This window comes from Falco peregrinus, chromosome 3 (assembly GCF_023634155.1).
Source record: "Falco peregrinus isolate bFalPer1 chromosome 3, bFalPer1.pri, whole genome shotgun sequence".
Taxonomy (NCBI): Eukaryota; Metazoa; Chordata; class Aves; order Falconiformes; family Falconidae; genus Falco; species Falco peregrinus.
The window spans coordinates 72,359,403-72,387,077 of record NC_073723.1 but is presented as its reverse complement, the minus strand read 5'-3'; the positions used below and the strand labels follow the sequence as shown (position 1 = coordinate 72,387,077).

At 38.1% G+C, this 27,675-nt stretch overlaps 1 protein-coding gene across 1 annotated transcript in view; it reads right to left on the bottom strand.

Moving 5' to 3' along the window:
- The window catches only part of LOC101923785 (dynein axonemal heavy chain 5-like), a 176,294-nt gene that overhangs the window by 104,669 nt on the left and 43,950 nt on the right, over nucleotides 1-27,675 (bottom strand). The window contains exons 30-40 of the mRNA XM_055800529.1: nucleotides 26,632-26,743; nucleotides 26,185-26,313; nucleotides 24,770-24,969; nucleotides 24,513-24,666; nucleotides 21,179-21,445; nucleotides 20,261-20,476; nucleotides 18,476-18,622; nucleotides 16,721-16,893; nucleotides 13,215-13,393; nucleotides 5,039-5,226; nucleotides 3,634-3,828 (exon numbers count right to left, since the gene is read on the bottom strand). Of these exons, the coding sequence (XP_055656504.1) occupies nucleotides 3,634-3,828; nucleotides 5,039-5,226; nucleotides 13,215-13,393; nucleotides 16,721-16,893; nucleotides 18,476-18,622; nucleotides 20,261-20,476; nucleotides 21,179-21,445; nucleotides 24,513-24,666; nucleotides 24,770-24,969; nucleotides 26,185-26,313; nucleotides 26,632-26,743 (1,960 nt within the window). The remainder of the gene's footprint in view (nucleotides 1-3,633; nucleotides 3,829-5,038; nucleotides 5,227-13,214; nucleotides 13,394-16,720; nucleotides 16,894-18,475; nucleotides 18,623-20,260; nucleotides 20,477-21,178; nucleotides 21,446-24,512; nucleotides 24,667-24,769; nucleotides 24,970-26,184; nucleotides 26,314-26,631; nucleotides 26,744-27,675) is intronic.

Here is a 27,675-nt window from a genome sequence, read left to right as displayed (position 1 = left end):
GAAGGTAAGTTCAGCTGGTGAACGCTTGTTTGCTGTTATTTTCTTCTGTTGACATATATTGCATTTGCTAAAAACAGGCAATGTTCTGCCATTCCCTATTGCATTGGTTCTTTACGTGAGCCTGTTCTTTCCAGTTAACTGCCTGGATACCCAGCAGTACTTGCTTCAAATTTAAAATTTACCATTAAAAATTTAAATAATTTCCACTGGGAAAATCAGATTAATATGCCTCTAGAACTCTTTATAGAGTTCTGGTTTTCTGGCTAGACAGAAGCAATTTGTGTCCCCTGTACTCTGAGAAATATCTCCAGTTCATGGGACTCCCATAACTAATCAGATGAACTCATTAGATATATAGATATAGATTTAATCACTTATTGCATCAGATATATTCCCCAACCTACAACAAACTTCACAAAGAACTTCAGCAAGTCTTTCAAAATATTCCATTACTACTACAACTATCTATGAATGACGGGGGAGGGAGATAATAACTCACATTCAAGTAAGGAGGTGGTGGACCCAACTGAAAAGCAAAAGATGCAGTCTGAGGTGGACAAAAAAGACCACCAAAATGACAAAACAGTGTGGAAAGTGGCCAGTCTCAAGTGTAGGCATGCAAATAAGGACAGGCCAAAAGAACAGCATCAGGGCAGAAGCCCTCACTTTTTTCTTGGGTAACCAGCACAAGCAGGTGCCGATTTGAAGTGCCTATTCACTAATGCACACAGCATGGGAAGAAAACAGGAAAAAAAAAAATAGGACCTCTGTGTGCAGTTGCAGGGCTACAGCCTAATTAGGCTGAAAGAAATGTGGTGGGATAGCTTGGCAAGACTGGAGCGCTGCAGTGGGTGAATACAGGTTCTCTAGGAAGGACAAGCCAGTAGGATTGGATGGGGAGTTGCCCTTTAAAGTAAAAGAAAGTGGCAACACTTGGCCTTAGGATGGCTGATGAGACAGGTGAGAGCATTTGGGTTAGGATTAGAGGGCTGATCAACATTGTGGCAGATGTCTGCTGCAGACTTTCTGATGAGGAAGAAGCTGATGAAACTTTCTTCTGAGAATGAGAATTAGCCCCATCTTTGCAAAACCTGGTCCTCACTGGGGGCTCGAAATACCCCAGTATCTGCTAGAAGGGCAACACAGCAGGGCAGAGGCACTACAGGAGATTTCAACACTGTCTCCAATAACATCCTCACAGAGAAAATGGTGACTAGACAGGGTGGTCAGACACTTCAACATCTTGACCAGAGAGGCTGTGCAGTCTCCACACCTGGAGATATTCAAAGCTCACCTAGACAAGGTGCTGAGCCACCTGCTCTATTTGACTCCACTTTGAGCACAGGTATAGGACCTGTTGACCTCCCGAGGTCCCTTCTAAACTCAGTTCTTCTCTGATTTTATAATTGTATATAATTAATTTATACAAAAACAGGACTGTCCAAAGAGCTGCTGAGAAGCACAGGCAAGACAAACTAGCATGAGTATGCAGAAAGCTATGCTTCCTAGCTCATATTGCAGAGTATAGAATCATGACCCGCAATGTAAACTGCTAGGAGCAAAGATCAGCATTGCAGGGTTCTCTGGTGAATACTGGAGAAAAGTTAGAGGGTCCTGAAGAAATTGTAAATACATATGGAAGACGGTTCCCCACAGACTTCATGGCTTGTATAGTAAGTGAGAAAGAAGCATAAAATTCAAATATATATTTGTGATGTAGCTAGGTGTGAGGGCTGTGACCATGTACACACCCAGAACACTTGGTCATTAAATTCCATCAATTAATATCACAGAACTCCCTTGCTAGCATCAGTATAAATGAGACAAAGGACTGACCTGAGACAAGGTGATTGAGCTACACCTTAATTGTAGTGACTGTGATGCCTTCACAACAAAGCATTTGCCCAATTGTTACAGGAGTTCTCCAAATGAGCATTTCAGACATTTCCACACAGTCATCCAAGCAGTTCCTATGACCCCTAGGCTAACTGATAAACACTTATATGCTTCAATATGTTGATTAACATGTTGAGTGGAGAATCTTGCTGTCTCAGAGACTTCAGGGCAGTTTCTGCTGCAGAAATGACCAAACTACACACAAAAAATATTTGTACAGATGCAGCTACAGTCACATACAAAACACTGTACATCATTAAGATAGCTAAGTTTTGTCTGTGTGTGTGTGTGTGTCATCTTTAAATACTCTGTCCACAAGTGAACCAGTTGTAATACCCACGACAATGCAAAACAAGGAAAGTACTTTTGCAGAAGTAGGTGGCTGAATTTCTGATGCCTGCTTAAATGTCTCTTACACAGTAAAACAAAGAATCATGTCCAGGACAAAAATGACCAGACAAAGTGAGGCAATGAGAAAATTTAATCCGATTGAGTCAGCCTGAGGGAAAAAAAAGAAATATCCATATTCAATACTCTGTATACAAGCTATGTTGCTAACTGCTGCAACTGTGCATACACAAATTTTCCTAAACAATGTCCACAAATTCCACTTAAGAGAAAGTTCTTGGAAAATGATCCTCTGACAACTGCAGCCTATAAGCCTGGTAAGTATAGAACACAGGCAGATGACAGGACTGACGGAGTACGTTGGACAGCAACAAATGGACTAACACTAGTGATGCTAGACCAATATAGTGGATTCAGATTGCCTAAAAACTAATTTGAAGGCTAATGGAGACACCCTGGGCAAATATTACAGGGAAGCCAATAGCAAATATGACCCTTCAAAGGCCACTCTACAACATAAAATTGGTGAGTAAAACTCTCCCAGAAGAAGAAAACTGAGAGAAATGAAAATTGGAATCTAGTTTGATTGTATAGACAGAGAGTGAAATTACAGAGGTATAGAGAAAGGAAGAGAAAATCCAAATCTGTACTTTTTTGTTTTAACGCTGAAATATGAGGGCAGTATGATGCACCATTATCTTATCCTGGTTGTAGTCCAAGATTTCTATATGGAAGTCAACATAGTCACTAATAAATATGTAGTATAGAACTGAAATAATATAATGGAGAATGTAGTCAATATACCCAGGTTCATTGAGGTCCAAACAAAGCAGGCATTTGAGCTGCAACTTAGCTACCATTCATATGATCTCTCTTTGAGACCCTCTAGCTGACTGCCACCACAGGGCAATCAAAAGCAACACTTAGCTCTGTTTTTAAAAGCAGATTTATCCTTTGTTTCTACGTAAATACCCGTACCAAACAGAATAGCACTCTTCTGGTAGCACTCAGCAAGACAGTGCCTTCTAGGCACTCTTCAGTTATTTAGAATTCTTATACAGCCTCTCCAATAGACCTAGCCTTCTTAAGTGAGGAGACTGAAAAATGTGTCCTCTGCAAAGTTCATCAGAGGAATATACACCTTGCCTCATAACTTCTACAATAATTGCACTCTGTTTAAGAATCAAAAATCAAGCCTCCTTTACTACATAAATTAGTATGAAAAATAAAATCCATGTGATGATTTCAGGCTGTTTATAGAACTTGAAACTGAAAACCTTAAAAAATTAATAGGTTCATGAGTGTAAAAATAATTATATATTCTATGAAAGTATATTCTCTACACAGCCTTCCAGTGACAGCTTACAGTTTGACAAATATTTATTTTACCTGTTTAGATAACTGTTCTTCACAGAGTTTGTAGAGTGTATAGAATTTTCGACTAAGGACTTCGTTGTCTCGGAAACCAGCACTTGCCAGCTTGACTCGCATAATAATGCTACGGTCAGGCACCATCATAGCAACTGTGCGAAACTGAATCTTCAGATTTTCTGGAAGTTCCTGTCGTCCTGCATAGCCGGGGTTCTGAAAAATGCAAAACACAAAATATTATATAAAGAAAGCAGGATAGGAAGGTTTATCTTTTCTGATAATTATTTGGCAAACACAGGAGCACGCACCAGATTACAAAGGGTAACTTGAGCATGTCACAATTACACATCACTACACCGTTGCCTAAATATTGCAGTTCATGAAGTATGTGGTATCACACATGCTATCTGGAGATGTCCGAGACACACAGACAGAGACATACAACCACTTACAGGTCTTGTTGGAACCGTTGTAAATGGTTAGTTCCTTGGGGTCTTGACAGTGTTCAATGCTGGAGGTTATTGCCTCTTTTGAGCATTCCCAGACCATTTCAGTACAAAGTCAGTCAAGCAGTGCAAGCCATAACTGAACATAATTTAAACTAACAGATCTGACCTTTCACTGAAAGATGTCTAAGTCATTCATGTGACTACTGCATGGCTCAGCTGTGACAACAGTAGTCACTAGCTATGTAGTAGTAACTTCTTAAACTCTTCCAGCTTTTTCCTAACTGCCTTCCCACTGGCCTTTGCATGCCACTAACTTGTCCTCTTTTTCATATTAAAGTGATAACATTAGCTTTCCAAAAGGAGGAAACCTTAAAATAAAGACAAATGTTTCCATTTTGAGTTGTGGGTATGTAGCCTACAGCTAAGGAAGGGGAGATACAAAGATGCTTTTAAGGTATTCTTACGCTTTCCTGTTTCTTTGCCTCCTGCACTGCTAGAAGCAGTCCATAGGCACCAAAGATAAATCTTCCAGAGGCCAGTGAACCAAAGTGAGGGTGGTTTCCTTCATGCCATCATATTGAAGGATTGCAGTCAAAAGTTCTTCAGAGGTGATGAAATACTGACCAGACCAATTACAGTAGCCCTTGCAGTGGTCAGTTGCTTCTGCTTTATTTTGACAGACTTCAACTAAAAATATTAGAGGGTTGGGTTTAATCTCAGTCTTTGAAATATTCAACTGAAAAAGCCTTAAAATATGTAGTTAATGATAATTGCATACCTCAAATCCTAAATTCCAGTTGAAAATATGGGCAAGAGAAAATAGCATCATTATCATTTCACCAAATTATTTTTCAAATTGTATTCACTATCTTCTAACAGACAGTTCAAATTATTTCAACTGAGAAATTTCAATGGTAAATGAAATAGGAAATATTTTTCACAGTTATGCCACTTACACATTTTCAGACACATACCATAGTCAGAAATATACCAAATTCTCTGTCCATGTCAACAATATCACCGTCAGTGAAAATGAACTGAGGTTTCTTATTTTTCTTACACTGAAGTACAATATATATCTGCTGAGCAGCTACTGATAAAACTGGAAGTTCAATACGGTTAAATTCATCAAAGCAACCCCATGCACCTGACTGAGCTAAACCTAAAAATAGAAAAAGAAAAATATTTTGATAAAATATCAACTCAAACAATAATAATACACATTTAAATAAAATACAGCCTGTTCTATACAGCAATGTAACATGAGAAGAACAGAGAGTATGAACACAGAGCAAAATGAGAAGCAAAAACTCGGAAGAAATTGGGCTGCGCATTTAATGACACCCAGAAAAAGAAATACCCCTTGGAAGAAAGATATACAAGCTTCTTTCCAAAGAATTCTACACTTTCATAGCAACCATAAGACAGAAAGTGTTCAATAATACTGTGTATAGCACCTAGTAGCATAAAGCATGCATATAGCATGGAAACTCATCTATGCAGGGGGTGAAATGGTCAAAGATAAGCTTGAAAGACACCCGTCTAAATGAAAAGCACAGAATCAAATCAGAAACCACTACATTTGTGACAGAAGTATTGTGGCATTTTATAACAATTAATTCATAGGTCAAAAATTATTGGAAAATAGCATCCTGCTGCTCAAAACAGAGGAATTTGATGTCACACAACTGTTATTTGGAACAGCCTATGGAGCTCTAGACAGACATTAGTAGCCATAAACACCATGAAATTAACGTCTTCTCTAAGAGTCAAGTACTCCTTCTGTATCATGTTAGCGGGATTAAAATAGGAGAGTCTACCATGGCAGCTTTCTAGAGCAGTAGTGGGAAAGCTACATAATACCCAGCTGTTCCATGTCCATTTCACAAGAGACAAAGGCTAGTAAGTCTACAAAGGAACTTCATGGATGCCATCTCCTCCCTTCCCAAAGCCCACACTGGACTAGGATTTCCTATTGCCTGAGACCAGCAAGCACCTGGATCAGTACTTTAACTGGTGCTACAAACAAATTTTCAGAGGTGTTTAATTCTGGTTTTTAACACTGGACTGGTGGAGCTCAGTTTGGCTTAAGCTATTTGAAGGCAGTGCGAAATGCAGAAACAAAGCACATGTCCAAGAAAAAGCACATGTGTGTTTGCAATGCTGAACAGCTACGCCCAGAGCTCCCCTGCATCCCCATACTCTACATGGCAATGTCTATAGCACTGGTAAAATAAATCAAGGAGTGGTTTATGTGTAATGTTAATTTCTTAAGACACTTAAGCTAATGGAAGAGAAAGTATTCAAAAATCAACCATACTACCATTAATACATACTTTTTCCCTTTGTTTTCTATTTCATGTCTTTTCTTCTCTTGTCTTTGATCTGGCCTGTTCTGCTCACATTATCATCCTTCCCTTCCCTCTACTGTTCTTTGTCTGATCTTCCCTTGCTCTTTAAGGTGTTTCTCTAGGAACTCTCATCTTACTCCAAATCCCCTTGATGCCCCTTTTATGTTTCTTCTCTGCCCCTCATCTACTCTGTCCTGTCTTCTACTGTGATCAGCAATCATAGCCAAATCAGTACTTTTCAGTTTTTGCAGACAGCAAAAAAAGAAGAAAAATATGAAAATAATTTTTACATTAATTTTTTATAGTTTTTCAGTGTCCATTAACCATTTCTTTTAATATTGTTGTGCTGATTGGTCTTTTTCGCCCATGTAATTTTGGAAGAACTTCAACAAAATTATTGGATTCACACCAGATGAAAACCAGTGGTAATGCAGCCAAAATTGGCTCCCTAAGATTTAATTCAGCCAGAGTAATACTGCAGACCTCCCAGGAAATTCAGTTCAATTCTACATGTAATCTTTTTCCTAAACCACTTCTAAATAATTTCTGGGATATTATACAGAAAAATATACTCCAAAAGAAAAGAATATTAAGAGAATAAAAAGTCACATGGACTTAATTATGAAATTTAAAAGCAAATTAAATATATACAAATACCACAATGCCATAATGAAGCAAAGATTAAAGTCATTCTTTAGACAGGTACGAAATTTAAAACATAAAAGACTCAATCCTACTGTCTTTAAAAAGAAATTAAGAAAGTTCCTTAACTTCACCGGTATGAGGAATATCAGGGCCCTGAATACACCAACAGACCTTAATTGTGGGGCTTCTACCGATATTCTCCGTCCTTCAAGTCCAGGAGCTCCATTTCAGCTCAGACAGGTCTGAGCCATGTTGTATGTAGGGCTGGGCACAGTCCTATCTACTGTTATCCCAGCTTGCTGACTGAACATCCTGGAGGACCCCAGAACTATCCATAGCCTTACCTCCAGCCTTGCCTCCTGCTCTTTTTGGCTGAATCTCCTAGATGGACCCTGGACCCAGCTTGTTATTTCACCTTGTTTGATGGTCCTTGGACAGCTGATGGAACAAGCTGTCACTAATCTGCCCTGCTCAGGCATCGTTGGACCGTGGCCAGCTCAGTGAAGTCCTTGCCCCTGCCTGTGCAGTGGTCACCCTGGGCTCCTGGCTTGTCTTCTCTCATGGAGCTGCCCCATTCTAGCTGCCCCCCTATAAAAAAATCTTGCAGAGATTTTTCAGATGCATTTGGCCCCTTTTGTTACCTGTATTACATGACTGCTAGGCTCCATTCTAAAAAAAAAAAAAAAAAAAAAAGGTGGGTTTTTTTCTTTGCTTTTTAAACATCAATATCTACTCTTCGGGATGCAACAAGGAAAAGCCCTAAAGCTGGATATTATTTAACAAAGAAACTTTGTTCTATATCATATTGTCTCTCACACTTGATATCTGTATATTAAAGGGGTTTGAAATTACTTTCTCTATAGAATGGTGAGGTTCAGTTCTAACCAAACAATTTTTCCTTGGGGGAAAAAAAAAAAAAATCACTTGTTCTGTAATGCCACCTGCTGCATGGATTAGGAAACCTGACAGGCAAGGCCAATATCCCACAGCTTTGAAAAAATTCAGTTCCAGCAAAATTATTTCATTATGGTGGTGTTTAAAAGGCAAAGGAAAGAAAATACACGCAGATATAGATATACACATAGACACATACAGAAGCAAAGGCAGAGCAAGTAAACACTCAACTGCAAAACAGCTTAGACACAAAGTAATTTTGTTGTGCACTGTCATACTGTGCATTAATTTCTGTCCCCACATAGAACATATTATGGTAATCAAATATTGAAATGGAGTAAAAAGCAGAAGATAAAGGACAAGACTAAAAAGGCCTTTAACTATGTCTAAGAAATGTGACACACACACCTCCCACCCCAATCAGTACAGACATCCTGCAAACCTGGTCCTCACATGATGTAAGAATCAAACAGCATAGCTACTCCCCCCTCAGAAAGACTTCAAAATGCATCTCTGCAATGCAGTGCCATGTCCGTGTCCATGTCAGCGGCCCTATGATGTCTACACAGCTGGGTGGCCTGACCCTTGAACACTATATTGTGGGCACAGACCCCAGTACAAGTCCTAGGGCTCCAGCACAAAAAGAGTATGTTGCAGGCTACTGTGACAATCCCTGTCCTGCCAGGTGACCCAACAGTCCAGGTGGTAACACCCTGTGTGCTGTTGCACACTGGGAGGTCTGGCTAAAAACAGTGTGACAGTGCAGTAATTAATCATGACAAAGCAGCTATAAGCTCTGTTTTGTGTTGAAATGACACATCTCCTAAGATTTTACACATGGGTGGTACTGTAGTGACATAATTCAAAGCAAATTTCACTAAAACAGAATTCTATCTCGCCAAAGTGCAGCCCAGAAGCAGTAAGCTACGAGGTACTCGTTGGTCCTGAAAGAATTTAAAGAGGTCCATATCTGTTTATTCACCTTCCGAATTAAGATAAATATCAAATCTCATATTAAATATTGCATTAAATATAAAAATCACAAAAAGTTACATCGGGTAAGACTGGAGTTGTTTGACTGTAACTATAGAAAACAGAACCAAAGCAAACATGACTTTTATACTCATCTACAGACAAGCACAGGCAAAAGGTTTCCTAAAGGGTATTCACCAATACTTTTCAGTAACAGTAATGAAGTACCCCTGATAATGAAGTACCTGGTGTTTCTGGGCAATTTTAACACTGAATTTGATATAATAGAAAACTTGAAAATTCACTTTCTCACTTGCTTCCCTGGTACTTTAATGGGTTACCTCTCATCCAATTCAGATGATCAGTTATATCTGAACCTACTTTTTGGTTCAAATTTCAGAAACAAAACTATCCAAGGTAGAGGTCCAGGCCTTGGGCACCTTGGCTAGACCATCTGCCTGTGAACAGCCGGAGTTGCACAGGAAAATAAAAGAGACAGGTTAACAGAGAAACAGGGAGACAGAACCTCAGCTCTGAGCCAACGATGAGAAGTTTAATTATTTTACAGTATACAATATATTGTAATGGTTTTTTGGTTTATTTTTTTTTCTATTTCTTTATTCTGAAGATCAAACTTATTGTCCTTACAGGAAAAATCTGGAAACATGGTTGCAGACATGACACCACCTCCATAATCCCTTTTTCTCCTCACTGCTAAATCTGCTAATATCTGATAACTTGACTCACAGCATCAGATGAAGTGAAGTTTGGAAGAGGGAACACTGGTGATGGAACACAAAGCCTATCACAGACATGGAATTCTGAAGAATTTCTCAATGTGTGCACTAAAACATGTAGTATGTTTCATGAGAACTTTCTTATCAGTCTGCATGAAAGTATTTCTACAGCTGTGAAGAACTATCCTTCTTCTTCATTAAAGATCTCATATGCGTTAAGGAATCTCTTTAAACTCACTTCAGTCCTCCTATTAAAGCAAAAAGAGCTCATTTCTTTCCCCGACTTCAGTATATCCACTCTTCGAGAAATACCAGACATCTTAAAGATGTTTCAACAAAAAAATGGCGATTCCAAACCAGGCCCTTCCAAGCTGTGAAAGTAAGTCCAAAGCAACTGGTGCCCTTCACAAATGAAAGCATCAATGACTTATGTAAGAAGAGAATCTCACTTTTACTTCCAGATACACAACAGTCTGATCAATGCTGCAAAAAATCACCCCATCCAGGCTCTACTCAGTTTGATCTACTCTCTAATTCCCAGGCAAATTCTCTGAGAAGTAAGCCGCCATTCCACTAACAAACTGACTGAGGGAAGCAGTCACAGGCATCACGGTTACCTGAACAGCAATTTGTTGAGCTCTGTAAGCATCTTCCTTTATGTTCACCATATTGAACACCATTATGCCATTAAATGAGGCAGCCAGATAACAAGGACACATTACACGGTATTACTTAGCTTTTGTTGCATATGATGACAATACTAAATGGAAAATGGTCAGCTTACAGAAAAACAAGAAACAAAGCTGAGCCATAAAACTCAGCTCCCATTCTTAGACATAGAAATTTTATTCAGTTTTACTAGAAGAAGACAATGACAAGCTGTGGTCATCACTATTGCCTCATTCTGAAATGAGAAAGGGTAAGTTACCAAAGTGCTCAGGATAAGAAGGCAGAAACAAAGCAAGGATACAGAGGCTACATATCTGAATTAACACAAGTCACAAATAGTTTAATACAAAGAAGTGAAATCACCAAGGAGTCAGGAAAAAAGGTAGCAACATAATGAGATACAAACATTCTCACAGAAGGAGCAGAGAGGAAAAACAGCTTGGTGAGGTCAAAGACAAACCTGCTCCAAGGAGAAACAAAGACTGACATCTCACCTCCAGACTTATGACTGCAGGTACAGCACAGACCCAGCAGATGACTGCACTGGGCATTATGAGCATATTCATGCTTAGTCAGACAGCAAGCTGGTCCCAGCCCTTTCCTGCATATTACCAATGAGCAAAATAAACTTGGAACACTAAAAGTCTGCACACACAAAAAAGACATGCAACTGAAAGCTGGCCCAAAGTTCTGGAGGTTACAAGAGGTGAGAAACTTGTGATCTTGACTGAAGATACCCACACCCACAGCTAGTTCAGTTTCTAGCTTAGAAATGTTCCTCTGTTTGTTTGGTATTATATAAATAAGCAGCTTTCCACCATTCCTGCTCACTAGGTAACTATCTTCTCTCTTGATACACGAAGATCTGACCTTATATTTAGAAACACAGTATTTACCTCAGGTAAGGACTACAACAACACAGTATATTCAGTACCGAATTCATCAGCTTCTGCAAAAGTTAAACCCACATCCCAGCATAACTTAATGGGATACTACGAAACCTGTCTTCTGCTCCCACTGCTCGTAGGAGCACTGAGCCAATTTCAGCCTTCTCCAAGGCAGTGAATGCCTGCATTCACCTAAGACCAAAGCTAAAGCTAAAGCTAAAAGACTAGCTAAAAGACTGCCTAATGCTTTAAATGTGGTCAGACTTTCCATTCTTGTGGCATTAGCAGAACTTCTGGCTAGAAGAGTGGGCTCTTCATGGGACCAGTTCAGGACTGGAGATTAAACTTTTTTCAAGAGCTAAGGATAGCCACTAGCTCTACCATTCAGTGCTTCCATATTTACTCCACTATTCAGATTCCTGGTATGGAAACGATAGGGCTGCTCTAGCAGGGACCACTTTATCCTCTGTCTTTGTAGCAGTGTCTCTTAGACTGTTTTGTCCAGCTATCCTGCTTGCTCTAGGCTGGTCCCTTATTGCAGCTCCAACTAGGGAAATCCCCGGAGGGAGGGGGCATGACGTGCCGGGGGAGGCAGAGAGAGAGGCTGAGACATCAGTGCCTCCTTTTCAAAGTTCAATGTATCTCCTCTGTTATGCTTCATGGCTTGGAGGAATAGGGGATGGAGGCTGGCTGAGGCAAAGTAAGGATGGAAGTGTTGCTTATTTGTTTTCACATTCTTCTAAATGGAGCTAATGTGTTCGATCAGTGAGAAGCAGAGCATTCTGCAGAACGCACAGACAGCTACAAAACTTCTGAGTCATGATTAGAAAAACTTGTCAAACTAGTTTAAATAATTTTTTCCCTTCTTTCTCTACTCCATCCTATTTCCCTCTTTTTAATATGGCCATTAAAGAAAGTTAACAAGCTAATGAAGCCTAAAAATATCTGCAAAAGAACAAAAGGATTAGGAGAAAGAACAGCAGTCCAGTAAAGTCAGTGAAGTACTGCTTTTAACTCATTTCTTCCCAAATATGCACTACTGGTCTTGATTTAAGCCACAAACAAACTCAGTAAGACTACAGAAGAGATGAGAGGAATATGGAAAATCTTTTCACAATTAAATACAAAATCACCTTAATCCAAATCTGGCACACCTTTCAGGCTTTCTATCTCCATTAGAAAAGCTTAATTGGATATTCTTAAACTCTTAAATAAGAAGCCAAAGACAAAAGTTACTTGTATTAATGTTCTGGCCAGCTTCACTGGCTTCTTAATTAAAACTAGAAATTATCTCCAGGTTATATTTTAACCTACAGGAGATATCACAACAGTGAAAATTATGTTTATGATACCTGTGTTAGATTTAAGAGCCCACCACTCACAGAAAATTGTGGCTTTCTAAGGTCTGCTAGTCCATATAACCAATAGTAGCTATATACAAGAAAACAGACATAATGGAATCCACAGATATTGGATCATCTGATCACTGTCTGCAAAAGTGACTTCAAAGCTCTGCTTATCATGAAAAGTTATCGGAGTTTGACCACTACCTCATTTTCCTGGTTTCACAAAAGTTCTAGAGTTTGAAATAAGGCACTGCACCACTTTGCATGTTTCCCTGCCTTCCACAGCATCAACGAGCATCATATTTGTTTGTCTTGCTTGATAAAAAAATGGCAAGGAAGGTCTAAATATCCTCCCCCCTCGGGATGGGTGGGATAGAGGCATAAAGAAAATCAGTAGAAAGGATTAAAAGGTAAAAAGAAAAGAAGACATAGATAGAAAACACCCTCCAAGAATATAAAAAAAGACTGGAAACTATGCAGGAAGAAAAAAAAGGGGGGGAAAGGAGAAATAATCAAGTGTCAGGAAAAGCTGATGAGCGTCTGGAAATAAGAGGAAAGAGAGAAGAAAATACCCTACTAATCATTGCTAACTCACTAGTGAAGAGAAAAACTTATGACTCTAAAATGAACAAAATAGATTATTTCTTACCTTTATAGATACGGCCAAGTCCTCTGTAGTCCATTTGGTCTGAACAATTGAAAACAACAACATACTTTCCCAGGCATTTGCCCATGTCTTTAGTTGTCTCTGTTTTCCCTGTCCCTGCAGGCCCTGCTGGTGCACCACCCATACTCATGCCCAGGGCCTGTGCCAGAGTGATGTAACACCTAGAGAGAGAACAAAGAGTTCTATTAATCTTTTTTCTACTATTAATTACTTGAAGTCCATTAATGTAATCACAGCAGTTGTATTACACAGAGCCGGGGAAGGGGGCAGAAATGGGTGCACTTCCCTGTGGTCCTCAGTCAAGTCCTCTGCACATTGCGAAGATGAGTTACCAGATACCAGCTTTGCTCCATCTGCAGAAAACCGTGCTTCCAGCACAGTGATGAAGGCAACAGCCAAGGAAACACACAGGTCAATTCTAAATGCTGAACACCAAAATACTGTAGTGTGATTTTCTCACACTAATCTTATGCCCTCCCTCCATAACTCAGCCTCAGCCTGCAGCACCCAGACTCACTGGGTTTCTGCCTTTTCTCCCATCCTCCTACTCTCTCCCCAGAGCACACAAGATAGGCTCAGAGATCTGGTAATAGGAAGGCACAGAGGCTGGAAGCAGCTCCTGTTCTTGCCATTTCCCTACCAGCATGCCAAACCAGACCAGTGCTGCCAGGCACATTTTGAGTTCAAGAAGAATGGATAAGAGGGAAGACTGTAATGGGCAGCAGAGAAAGAAGTGATCCGTGAATCCAAGGATCCTCTCCTACCTCGGCCTACATCCTGGGTTGACATCCTCAGGTTTAAGTCTCAGCCTTCCCAGATGGTGTGAAAACTACTGAAGGGTATGGGAAGACTTTTGTTCTACCCTACAAAGCTCCAAAATCCCAGCAAGCCCATTTTAACACTGTGAAACTCAGTAGCTTTATGATCATAGAATCATTGAATCATTTAGGTTGGAAGAGACCTTCAAGACAGTCAAGTCCAACCATTAACCCAGGACTGCCAAGTCCATCAGTGATTTAGTAAATCATGTCCTTAAGCACCACACCTACACGTCTTATAAATATCTCCAGGGATGGTGGTTCCACCACCTCCCTGGGCAGCCTTTACCAATGCTTGACAACTCTTTCAGTGAAAATTTTCCTAATACCCAATCTAAACCTCCCCTAGTGGTTGACTTGAGGTTAACTTGAGGCCATTTCCTCCCGTCCTATAGCTTGTTATCTGGGAGAAAATACCTACCTCTCCTTTCAGGGGCTTGTAGAGAGCAATAAGGTCCCCCTCTAAGCCTCCTTGTCTCCACACTAAACAACCCCAGTTCCCTCAGTCACCCCTCTACATGCTGCTATGTAAACTGGCCCTGATCAAAAAACCATGAAATTTAACCATTGACACTAGGTCCAGAGCAAGGTATTGATCTGCATGATCCTCTGATTACACACCCCACCATTCCCTGCAACTGGCAGGGTAGATGAAAGCACTGCTTGTGCTCCTGATCCCTCAATGAGTTGCCCCAAGGCCCTGAGGTCACTCTCGACTACCCTCAGACTTGTCATTTGGACTACATCACTGCCTACTGGGAAGACCAGTAATGGGCAGTAATGATGTGTCTGGGGGAAGAAAATCAGCACTGAAAAAACCCAAATGATACCAGCTAGTATCATTTCCTATAAAATAACACGGTACTCTTTCTAATATAATGGCAGTAATAATGCTTTATCACCTTATTACTCAGTGATCAGTTAACAGGCACTCTGCTCATGCAGAAAACGTACTAACAATTCTGTGACTGGAAAACAGTTAAGGACAAACTGTATACATAGTACCCTAAATATAGCTTCCATTTCGGTTTTTGTGTCTGCCATGACATGGTCTGTGTCTGACGTGATGTTTAGGAGCACTCAATTTCAGTCCCATTACCTTAATGTAATATACTACCTCTAGTGTACATTTATCATGTGCTTCGGGAGCCTTTCCAAACAAAAACTCATCAGCCAAACAGCACTTGACTCCAAGCTGATTAATGGAAAGCAAAGATATTCATTACCTGAAAATTGTCAGTTCATGCAAGTCCATACAGCAATATTAAAAATATTAAAAATGAAAAAGCCTATAAGGGAAATAAAATCTGTTCTCATGCAACACTGCTTAGTTGCATAAGTTTCCCATGCCAACACTTGAAAACATCTCTGTTTCAAATACTTTTTCAGTTTACGACAATGGATAGTCACCAGTCCCTGCAGCTCTGTTTAGCTCTTCTAGGTTTGCCCAAAGACACACAGCTCTACTCTTTTTTTGTTGTTATTATTATAGTTTACAGTCATTCAGAAGGCTCATTTTCTTCATTCATGTCACCCTGTGGTAGTTTTCAATCTTGTGTGACATAGCACCTTGAATCAGTCCCTAACCAATTAAGTTGCATTTTAATTCTTGGATCAAATTTTGAATGACGTTTTCTTGATATTTTCTCTCCTGGTGGGCAAAAATATTGTTTGTGTGGTAGTGCTGCCACTAATTAACTGCATGTTTACTGCTGTAAAAAAAATCATACTGCTGTAAAAAAATCTCTATCTAGCATAGAATAGCAGGCTACACAACACAGATTTTGGCAGATGTGTGTTACATATTGAAAGCCAGTTATCCAAGCATAGAGTTTTGGCTCTCTTAAATAGCTCACTGGGCATAATTTTGGTTCAGAAGTTGACAAAAGTCACTAGTAAATAAAATTTAGTAGCACAGCGAGTGCAAAAACAATTCCAGCATTAACTCAACGGCCTGCAGTCATTCTTCATAAATGACAATACACATAGTATTTTGACATTCCAATCCACACTTGAAAGAACAAGCTCTAGCGTAGCAAAAACATCTGCCTCTTGTCTAGCTGAAGCACTACCAAGTACTTTAGGAAAATATGCACCTAATGGAGTTTGTACTGTGCTCTATAACTAGCACTCCAGCAATGAAAAGTTCTTTATATTTTGTCCTCAGAGCTCTTTCTGTGTTTGTAGTCCTTTAATTCTCCATCAGCCTTGCTTAAAATCTTATTGGCACTAGTTATTCAATGCTCTGTCCTGAGTTACTGCTTTTTCCTCTAGGATGACTTCAGATGAATGCTTGCTGTAATCCCAAATTCTCATGCAACTACTAGCTTATTGAAAGCAGCAATACACTGTTGTTTAGATCCACTCTGTTTAGGCGGGTGAAGTGTATGGCGTTCAGGTATATTTATCTTGAGCACAAGTAAGGTTTTCAATGCCTATCACAGCACATATATAGCTCAAGCAAACAATCAAAGAAAATTCAAGACCCCTAAGGGTGCCGGTTTTTGCTGGCTGAATATATAAGCACTGACCTCTGCTGTTCACCAGCGATAGTGCAGCATTATAGTGCAACCAAAGTGAGAATACTGACTCATGAAAGTTAAAAAAAATTGAGGCAAAGGAATTAAGTCTTAGCTCCAGTACTATGCACTGCATTCTTTTTATAACTACCTGTCAGTTAAGGGAGTTATTACAAGCCTGTCTGTACACCCTAAGTATTCATTGCAGTAGGTGAACTCTACATCAGTGATTTGGATAATGCATTTATCCAAGTCTTCAAGAAAATAGAATCGAGACTGTTTTTGCCATTCAAAATCAGATGGAGATTTAATGTTCATACGGACCTATAATGGAAAAGAAACATTATTAATAAAATAATTAACACAAACAAAAACAGTATAACAAATTCATATTAAATTCCATACAGAAAAGAAATCTACCATACATAAATTGAAGAGCTGGAAGAACAAGCATAGAATCTGTCAGGAGTCAAGACATCCAGAATTACCTTTTTTTAACTTGTCTATGACATGCTCTGAAACTTTTGACCACTTTGATTTTTTTCTCAATTGCATATAGAGATTATGCATTGTGTCTTATATTGAAGAACAGTGATGGAAAACTTCACAAAAAAAATAAATTACAGTATTGGTTACACTGCATGGTATCTGGTGCTGTTACAGAAATACTAAATCACAGACAAAGTTTGAATATATTGTACACAGGTCTATGTGGGTTTTTATTTGGAATGTATTTTTCAGTATGAACTTTCCACAAACATATTTAGATCTGTGGTAGATCTTGGTTCATTATTTGTGACACTTAATGTCAAAACCACCTCTTACAGAATATGTAGTCCTGGTTATTTGCCTTGCAGACATGGTGTAAGGTAAAAAGAAGGTTCTGGCTTCTCAGACGCTTCCTTCTACTTTCTCTCATCACAAAAGTATGTGTTTAGCAGGGAACAAAATATTTTGAGAAAAGGATATTACACGTACCAATTAAGAATCCTTTCCCCAGTTTTGGACTTGTCCTTGATTTTTTAATTCACATACAGTCCCTTTAAATTTAACCAATTTCCTGTGATTTACTTTTATTATAATATATCAAATTAATTGATAATAAAATGTCCAAATAAGAAAATAGTTATGAAAATAAATTTAAAATTAAAGATGGAATAAAATCCCATGCCCATCTTAGAAGCTGGTATTTTTCTATCTGACTTACAGTATTTTTCTTTTATGATTTTCTATCTTTCTTTACACATGCACCTAATTTTTATCTAACTTATATGCATAAATTAAACAATGCATTATTGAATTATTGACCTTTGCATCATGCAAGATTTTTTTTTTAAAGTTATTTTACTTCCATTTTTATAATTATAGTTTCATGTATTTAACATACTTAAGTAAAAGAAGTCTGATGCAAGTCAAGTATAAAAAAAATTTAAATATCTGCTCTGGTTATTGTTGCTACCCTTTTCAAATATATGGAGCCTCACCACTTTGACCTTTCAATAAATATTACCTTAAATCAACACAGAGGCTGGGCTGGAAATCACAATTGATAGCAATACTGAAGGGACTTTTTTTCCCCAGTTACATTTCAATTAAATGATGTATTAGATTTTCAATTTGAGAGAACAGTTTAAAAATTAAATTCTTTTGCTCACAGTGAATTTTTGCATGATGGGTATCAACAACCATTTTAAAAACTGAAGTCTGAACCTGTGAACATATCTATATATAATTCACCCTTATCTCTGCAGGACATCTATATGAAATCAAACTAAATCTGACATGTTATATCACAGCACTAACATCAGAGCTACTCAAAGAAAACAGATTGTAAGACTTTTTTATAATTTAATATGTGTAAAAACGTCTATAAAGCAAGTCTCTTAAAAGTTTTCAAAAAACTTACCAAATCATCAAAGATATCCTTCTGATGCACGTGAATGGTGATTAAAGTTTCATATTTTGTGCGCTCCATTCTTGTCAGGTTGTGTGTTGTCATGTCAATCAAATCATTTAAAAGTTCCAAAAACTTCTGATTTGTTGTGTGCATTACCTTTTCCACATAACAAGAACAGCCATGTAAGTACAAACATGATTTGTTCTTCCAATGTTTAGAACAAAAAATAAAAAACATCGGCAAGTATATGGGCCCATGACATCTATTATCAGCTTTGTATTTATTAGGTTTGGAATCCTAAATCTTGATTTGCGGGCTGCCCTCCATGCATCAATTCTTAGCCCAACAGAGTACAATAACGTTATATCTAGGTGAACAGGTCACATCAAAGACTTTATTCCATGACTGTTGCTCCTTCTACTATACATTATATCTCCAGTTGATTGCATCCCTGCATATTTCCAGAATCATCAGTCTCTGGGTTTGGGTACTGCACATCAGCCCAAGCAGTATCTACTCTTTAAGGGGAACAGAAACCTGGAGATCTATCACATCCTCTAACCAAAGAAGGGGGAAAATAGTAATGCAACTTTAGATGCCAATGCTAAAATAATAACTTATTTTGTGGCACCAGATTCTGTGACAAAATTCCACAAAATACAATACTGACTTATGTAAACAGCATCAGCCTCTGTCAGTGATGTTCCTGATACAAAACAAATTACAAAGCACTGAGGTTTCAGAAAGGGCAGCTCATATATACACCTGTTCCAAATATGTGAGAACAAACACACTAGCTCTCTGTAAACGTATGTAAAGCCTAAAATTTACACGGGTTGCTTAGAAAAAAAGTGCAAAAAACACTGCAAAGCTAATGGAGAACTAAACCTCTCCACTCCCCAAACACACACACACAGTTCATCCCAAGAAAACTAAACTTGTTTTCTAGTTAATGCAAAAGAATCTTTGCATCTAGTCAGTATATGAACTGGAGTTCATATGGACTAAAGGTGGGTCTATGCCCTTTTTAAATTTTGTACAACGCAGAAAATGTGGCACTAAGTGGTCTTCTCCATAGTCTAGAGTCTTTGTTTTCATTCAATATCAAAGTACAGCATGGTACTGTTCCCCTGCACTTACTTTTACAGTAGGATGGTGTTACTAGTTCTTAGTCCAATCTCACTGTATATTCTTGATCAATTGTAATTTGCAATTCTTTAGTTCACATCCTCTCCTTCCTCCTTCACAGATTCAGTGTTAGTAATAACACCTTGGTGTTAACAGTATCTTCTCTACATGTGTGAGACTAAACCAGCACCTCCTCAAATAGCTTCTATTCTTTTCCTTCCCTAAAGAAGAGCTCATCGACTGAAGAAGCTAATACATTGTTAGAGCTGACCAATGCCCATGAAGCACAGTTATTTCCCCAAATTTTGGGAGCTCTTATTTCTTTCCAAATTTGATTTTGGAAAAGTCATAGGATAAGATTCCATATATTCCCAAACTGAGAAAATGTCCCTTCCCAAAATAACCGTGTTGACAGAACTATAGAGAAAACCACAGGATCAGGAACAATTCTAAAGAACATGCTGATGTGCTTTAGAATTAGATGATGAGGAGGTGTGACTTCTTAACACATTTTTTATCATTCTGCTTTTCTGTTAGTTTATTTGTTGTTCTGGTTACTTACCTAGTATTTTGTGCTTTTTTCTACACATTGCTTTTAACTTTTCACAATACGCACTGTTCCAAACAATGCTTCCAATTAATCCCCAAAGATTCATTAAATAATACCTTTTTGTCTGTTTTGGCACTGTTCAGTGCATTCTCTGCATCTCTGGTCCAGATCATTTGAATTCCCAGAAGTCCTATTTGTGCAGGAAACATTGCCTGAAAGTCATACAGCTTAAATGCTGAATCGCTAATGGCCATTGATGCCTGTCTAATGATGGTGTGGATTGTTTTCCTAATCCCATTCAGCAGCTGACCTAACCAGAATTCCACATTGCCCTGAAATAAACAAGAAAGTACTTTTAAAGAATTAGTTTATGAATAATTCACAAGTAGAAAAAGCCCTGTGTGACTTTTTCCCCAGTCCTTTGATTCCCATATCCCTCTATTACTCTCTAATCTTTAAAAGATTCCTCTCTTCCTTCTGCTCCACTGCCTTTCTAGAGATATATGTACTTCACATAAGTACTGCTGAAAAAACAGGTAAAGTAATTGTTACAGAATGACACAAACGTCCTGTCCTCTCTGGCCTTTGCTCTTATTCACATTGGAAGGTTTTCATTCAGGTAGTCAAATAATAGCATGATGCAATACTGTTGGTCATGAAAACATAAATCTACTTTATATCAAGTAATGAAAAACTGCAATATACTTTCATTACCTGAGCTAAAACTGGTTCAATAATATTGACCTGTTCTCCTTCTTGAGATTCAAACAATAAAATCTGGTCGTAGTTTTTTTCATGAAATCCTACTCGGTTAACATTGTCAAACAAACTTAATAAATGTGCCTACAATAGAATCAGAAAAAAAAGGTCCATAAGCTGATCTGGTATGGCATTCTTACTTTGCCTTTAAATCCAGTGTTAGAAGAATCTATAAATCATTCCAAAAGTGAAAGAAATTCTCTCCACTAAATAACAAAATCCTTTTTGGTCCTCACTTACTGACCATAAGAACATTATTGCCGTATTACTTGTACCTGAATAGTGTGGGAATCAGATGCTTGACCAAGAATTTCCAGAAGAGCAGGATCAGACACAAAAAAAAATCTTGGAAATATTAACCGTTTTTTTTCCAAATACCCTGTCAGCGATTTCTGACAGATTTCCAATTGTTCCAGCAAATGTGGTAATAGCTGTGCCAAAGTCTCATCTCCAACACAGCACTGCACAACATTCGATGTTTCATGGGCTCTCTGCATAATTCTCTGCCATGATTTATCAATGTTCTGAAATCTTCTGGCTTCCTGGAATACATTATAAATGCATTAGCTCTTCCTCATGTTTGTCAGATTCTAAAAATTAAGGAATTCCGTGAGACAAGTTTTTCCCTTGCTGTTCAAGTCTTCTTTGCAGGACTAATGTATGAATATTTATAAGCATGCTTACAATGATCAGTGCTTATAACAACTACAATTCAAACTGCAAGAGAAAGAGTGCAATGCGGTATCTCTGGAAATGTCTTTTACTTCATCTTGGGCACCAAAATGGTCTATATGAAAGGATTCCAACACACACTGGAAAACACAAACAGCAGCCTTCTCAGAAATTATAGTCTTCCTAATAGCAATACACAACATCATGTAACAGCTGCCCCACACAGGTTATGAGGAGTAAGTTGTTAGTAGTAATATTTGACAAACAAAACCAGTATAAACAATCTGAAGCTGCCACACTTGTAAGATACTGTAAGTGAAGGGAGACAAATCCTCAAATACTGTGAGCTAGAGAACAAATGTTTTTATACAGTGGGTATACTGACTTTAAAAATTCTTTCTTCATCTACAACAAATGAAATGTTAATGGGATCGTAAATTATCTGAGAGCTAGAGGAGATCTCAAAAGACCATCCAAAGACATTTGGCTGTCACAAGACAGGATCATACCTATGCCACACTTGAAAAACATCTGTCTGTCTTGTATTTAAAGATGCTCAGTGCTGAAGATTCAGAAGTCTCTCTGGGCCATCTTTGCTACCAGTGACTCTGTTTTAATATCTAAGCTTCATCTGTCTTCTGTGTATACCTATTATTTCTCATCGTAATCATAGATACAGAGAACACATTGTTTTCTTTCTGTTGAGAGCAACCCTTATTTTTAAAAAAAAATTATCATGCCTTCTCTTCAGTGTTTCCTGTCCTTCAGACCAAACAAGCTGAGTTTGTTTATTTTTTTCTTGTAGTTCATCTTTCCTGGATAGTTCCTCACTCTTATCACCCTCTTCTCTACTCTCTCAAATTTCTCTATGTGTTTCTTTGGCCAAAACCAAAGGTACAATATTCTAATTATTGGTCATTGCTGTTTACGCATTCCACTTTTCCACTTGCAATTCACACACCAGCAATCTAAAACTCATTTTCTGATAATATTATGAGAGACTGTCAAAAGCCTATCCAGATGTATAGCATCTACTGTTTTTGCTCTATCCACAGTGCTTGTTGCCTACTCTAAAAATAAATTAGATTTGTTTGACAGGTTTTGAAACAAATTCACACTGACTGTTACTCATCTCCTTCTTAACTTCCAGATGCTCACAGACAGTTACTTGTTGCAGTATTTATCCAAGAACTGCAATTAAGCCCACTCATCTATCATTAACTCCTTCACAAAGCTGTTACTTCTCCTCCTTTGAAAATAGTTACCACATTTGCTTTTTTCCAGAATACTGGTTCATGTATCACCCTTGCAAAAAGTAGCTTTAGCAGTTCTCAGGTGCCTCAGCTGTGCTGCAGCATTTGTTCATCTGCAAAAACTACTTATTGATTCTCTGATAAGCATTAACAATATAAACATACCTCACAAACTAAAAAAAAAAGTAGTTATCTTAAACAACAGTTAAGAAAGCTGTACTTTGTACTTAGAAAAATTAATGTTAGATTTGGAAATTGTAAGCCTTTAATTATAAAAGGTGTGGTCTGAATAAAGAAATATTTAATAATTTCCCAATAATCATGGTTTCATTAAGTTACAGCGTTGGTTGATCCAGTGCTCTAAACTGTTGTGTGAATTATATGAAAGCCTCTCATTAGGACACACAACAGAAAGGATGACTTATTCTGATATTTCTCTCCTGCAGGAAGTCAGATCGTTCCTTAACTCTTTTGAAGCTGCTATCACGGAAGGTCATAACTACCTTCTGAAGATGTTGCAGTATTTCATACAGATTAGCACACATGCACACATTATGTGTTATAATGTTAGCACACATTAACACACATCTTGCAACATCTCTCTGTGGGACTTCATTATACCAAGTCCTAGCAAGTACAGAATTCATACAGAAAATCTGTCATTCTATTATTAAATAATTTAAAGCCTATAAACACGTGCACACAGGGCGAATGGAATGTTTGTATATAGAGAAAAATTTATATATAGGTTTTGTACCATTAAGTAGTCCTAAGCCCTTTACTATCATCTGATTTAGTAATGTTGCAAGCTGACAGGAATATTTGAGTCTGAATTACAATCATGTTCCTGTAGGTTTGACAAAGTTCTAAGCAGTTCAACCAGACAGACCTCAGTTTGGCAAAGCTTCTTCTGAACTGCCTATGCATAGACCACAAAACTCATGTGCATTATATGCATTGGTATGTAAAGTCTGTGCTGTGGCTCTTGGTACAACATAATGCCATTAACATATTGTTACTGAATTATAGAATGGTTTGGGTTGGAAGGGACCTTAAAGATCATCTAGTTCCAAACCTGTGCCACAGGTAGGGACACCTTCCACTAGACCAGGCTGCTCAAAGCCCCATCCAGCCTGGCCTTGAACACTCCCAGGAGCAAGGCATCCACAACTTCTCCATGCAACCTGCGCCAGTGTCTCACCACCCTCACTGTAAAGAATTTCTTCCTAATATCTAATACAAGTCCACCCTCTTTCAGCTTAAAACCATTCCTCCTTGTCCTATCACTACATGTCCTTGTAAAAAGTCCCTCTCCAGCTTTCTTGTAGATCCCCTTTAGGTACTAGAAGGCTGCTGTAAGGTCTGCCCAGAGCCTCCTCTTCTCCAGGCTGAACAACCCCAACTCTCTCAGCCTGTTTTCACATGAGAGAGGTGCTCCAGCCCTCTGATCATCCTCGTGGCCCTCCTCTGGACTCACTCCAACAGACTGATGTCCTCCTTATGCTGGGGGCCCCAGAGCTGGACTCACTACTCCAGGTGGAGTCTCACTAGAGCTGAGTAGAGGGGGAGAATCACCTCCTTCAGCTTGCTGGCCAATGCAGCCCAGGATTTGGTTGACTTTCTGGGCTGCAGCTACACATTGCCAAGCCATGATGAGCTTTTCAGAAATCATAAATCAACATACCTGAGGAAGTTGTTTTGCAATGTCTCCACCAACAAACACAGCTTCAAGGTAAATCCAGAGGTTTTGTACAGTAATCCAGTTTTCAATTATTTCTGCAGTATTGGTCAACTTCTGAACCCACTGTTGTATAGTGGACTTAAACGGTGCGTTATACCTGTAAGAATATGAGTTAAAGGAAAAAAGAACCTGAGATGACAATTGTTTACTTTTGAGTTTGATCATATTTGTAAAATATGAGCATTTATTACGTTTTGTACCTGTTGCTCATGAGCGACCCCAATATCACGAGGCTGTCTTCCACCAAAGCTATTTTCTCCATTATATCTGAACCTTTCAGAAGGAGTTCTCCTCGAGTTTTGAACTGGCCAAAACTGAAAGCATGAGTGCTCCATTCACTAATGACATGCTTCAATTTTGCTTCAATATCCTTTTCTTTAATAGCACCGATGCAGATATCCTGTGTAAAATTAAACTAGTAAATTAGGAAACTAGATATTACAGTACTACTTGTAACTGGAACATTTTATGGGCTATACTCCATCTTCAGTAGTACTAGCACCTTACATTTACAAAAATTCACTGACTGAATCTGCAGGCAAAATTTGCCTCTCTGTATGTATTAAAATTTGAAGTCAAATATACACACTGAGGGGTTTAAGGAAAATATACATTACCAATAAAAACCAACAAACAGTCCAAGAATACAGTGTACATGGACAACATCACTGTCTGCTACTTCTTGAAGACAGTGAAGACAGGACTGCCATAAAATCGGTTACTGCATCAGAGAGAAAACGAGCAGCTACTCAGATTGGACCCAATCTGTTCAGGAGTATATCGGAATGCATCACAGATTTAAAGTCTTTCCTTGACTGTAAGGCTATAACTGAACCTTTCACATGGCTTAAATTCTCGTCTGGAAATTTGGTTCAGCACAGATTTTATATCATTTTTTCATCTTAGAAGTGTTCTTTGAGAAACAAGACAAATCAGGTCACTACTCTGGAGGGACCACAGATTTAGCTAAGTGACAACAGAACTAGAGTTAAAAACTGTTGGGGTTTTCCTTCTTTATTTTTAGCTATACTTTGTTCTTGCAAAAGGTAATGAGCATAAAGCTAATGTATTTGCTACATAACTACTGCCCCCAAAACAGAGGGGGTAATAGCTTTGTAGTTTGTGCACATTACATAAGCCTTCTCACTTCTGTGCTCTTGTGAAGAGTCACTTGTGAAATACAAGAGAACCTTGTTCTCCTATAATCCTATATCCTACACTTCTACTCTGTTCCAAAGATTTTTAGCACTTTACAGGATCAGACTTACATAAACTATTTTTTCTCTCCAATAAGGCATTTAAAAGGAATAAAATAATTATAAGTAGGCAGACCCTAAACCAGAAGCATGACAGAATCACACTGCTCTTAAAACAACAGAATTCCTTCTATGGAAGGATTAGTGTAATACTATCTACCCATTTAATCCTTCTCCAGAATAAAAAAGGAAATACACTAGCCATCACGGCTAATACCAGCTACCAAATTCCACTATTCAAAAGAATTCTCTAGCTAAAGCCAAATTTTTAAATGTTACAGAGCTGACTAGAGAAACAGGATTTCAAAAGCCCCAGATCACATGTTATTCATTAAAAACAAACAGAAAAATACATGTACCTCAATATCTTCTTTATACTTTAATAAAGGGGCATCCATTATGTTTTTCAAAGATAAATTTTCAGAGTCAACATCAAAGTGATGCCCAGTTACTTGCGCAATTCTTTCCCAGTGTCGTGACACCACTGCCTAGAAAAGTCCATAGGAATTAGGGAAGATTTGTTAAAAATTATTTTTAGGACTGGAGTGTTCACATACTTTCGCACAGCATCTGTTAACAAATAGAAGAGTCTTGATTTCCATTCTGTTGAAAGCATTAGTAGTTCTTCTAATCACATTATGAAGTCTTTTCCCTTTCTGTAACTAAGTCTAACTAAATTTTTGCATAAATATAGCTGCTTTTGTCTATAAAAGAGAATTATGGAAAGCATCTTACAGTCATGCAACATAGTCTTCAATAGAGTTTTTCAAGTGAATCTTATCTCCAAATTATTATGCTGAACATACTTTGTTTGCCATCATTTCAAGCAAAGGACAGGTCTCTCTGAAGTCATCAATTTTTTTTTTTAGGTCTTGAAAAGCTTGCCATTCCTTCAATGCTTTTGGTAACTTACGGATTCTTTAAAAAGCACATACAAAAAAGAAGAAATATGTTATTCTTAATAATCACAATCCGTTTAATAGCACAATATATTCTCATTTTTCAACCAGTGGACCAGTGGTCCAATAGACTGTAAATAAAAATCCAGTTGCAAGCTGTCAACATAATGTCTAGCTGATTGTTTCTGACTGCAGGCATGAAACACTGCTAAAGGCAGTAAAAATCACACTAGAATGGTTTGGGTTTTATTACAGTTTGAATTAAAGGAGGTACATTCATGTGCAAATCCATGTCTAAACTTAAGCTTTTGCAGTGTCATTGTTTTATTAAAAATTTTAAGATGCTGATTTTGTAAAGGGGAAAATGGATTAAACAACATATATTTTTCAAGAAAAATAAAGTACGTCTAAACTAAAACTGACTTGCTTGCAAATGGAAAAATACTTTCAATAGAATAAGTCCCATTTTATACCTAGTTTGTACAAAAGATATTTCAAGAAAAATTTTCCTTTATGTACAATTTCAGGATGAAATAAAATTGAAAATTAAGAACTTCTTGTACTGTGAATTGTCACAGCTCCACTTCCTTCTAACATGTCATTCTAATTTTCATCTGCCAAAGGTATGGATCAAAGACTGACAGCAGTTCTTTTACAGCTCAAGGGCAGAAACAAAAAGCTACATAAAACCAACCGATAATGAAAAATTTCTTCAAAAAAATTCTGTTTTTCACAGATCAAAATCAGACAGATCTGTCACACAATGTGTGAATTCTTCACTGCTTGCTGGTAGGAGGTAGATGAACATATGCATACTGTCATGGCATTACAATAATCACTGTAGTCTTTCATCTTGAATCCAACAATAGACAGTAGTAAATACACTAGGAAAAAGCATAACAGACTGGAAAATTATACTTATGCCATTGATAAGGCTTTAAGAGGCAGTTC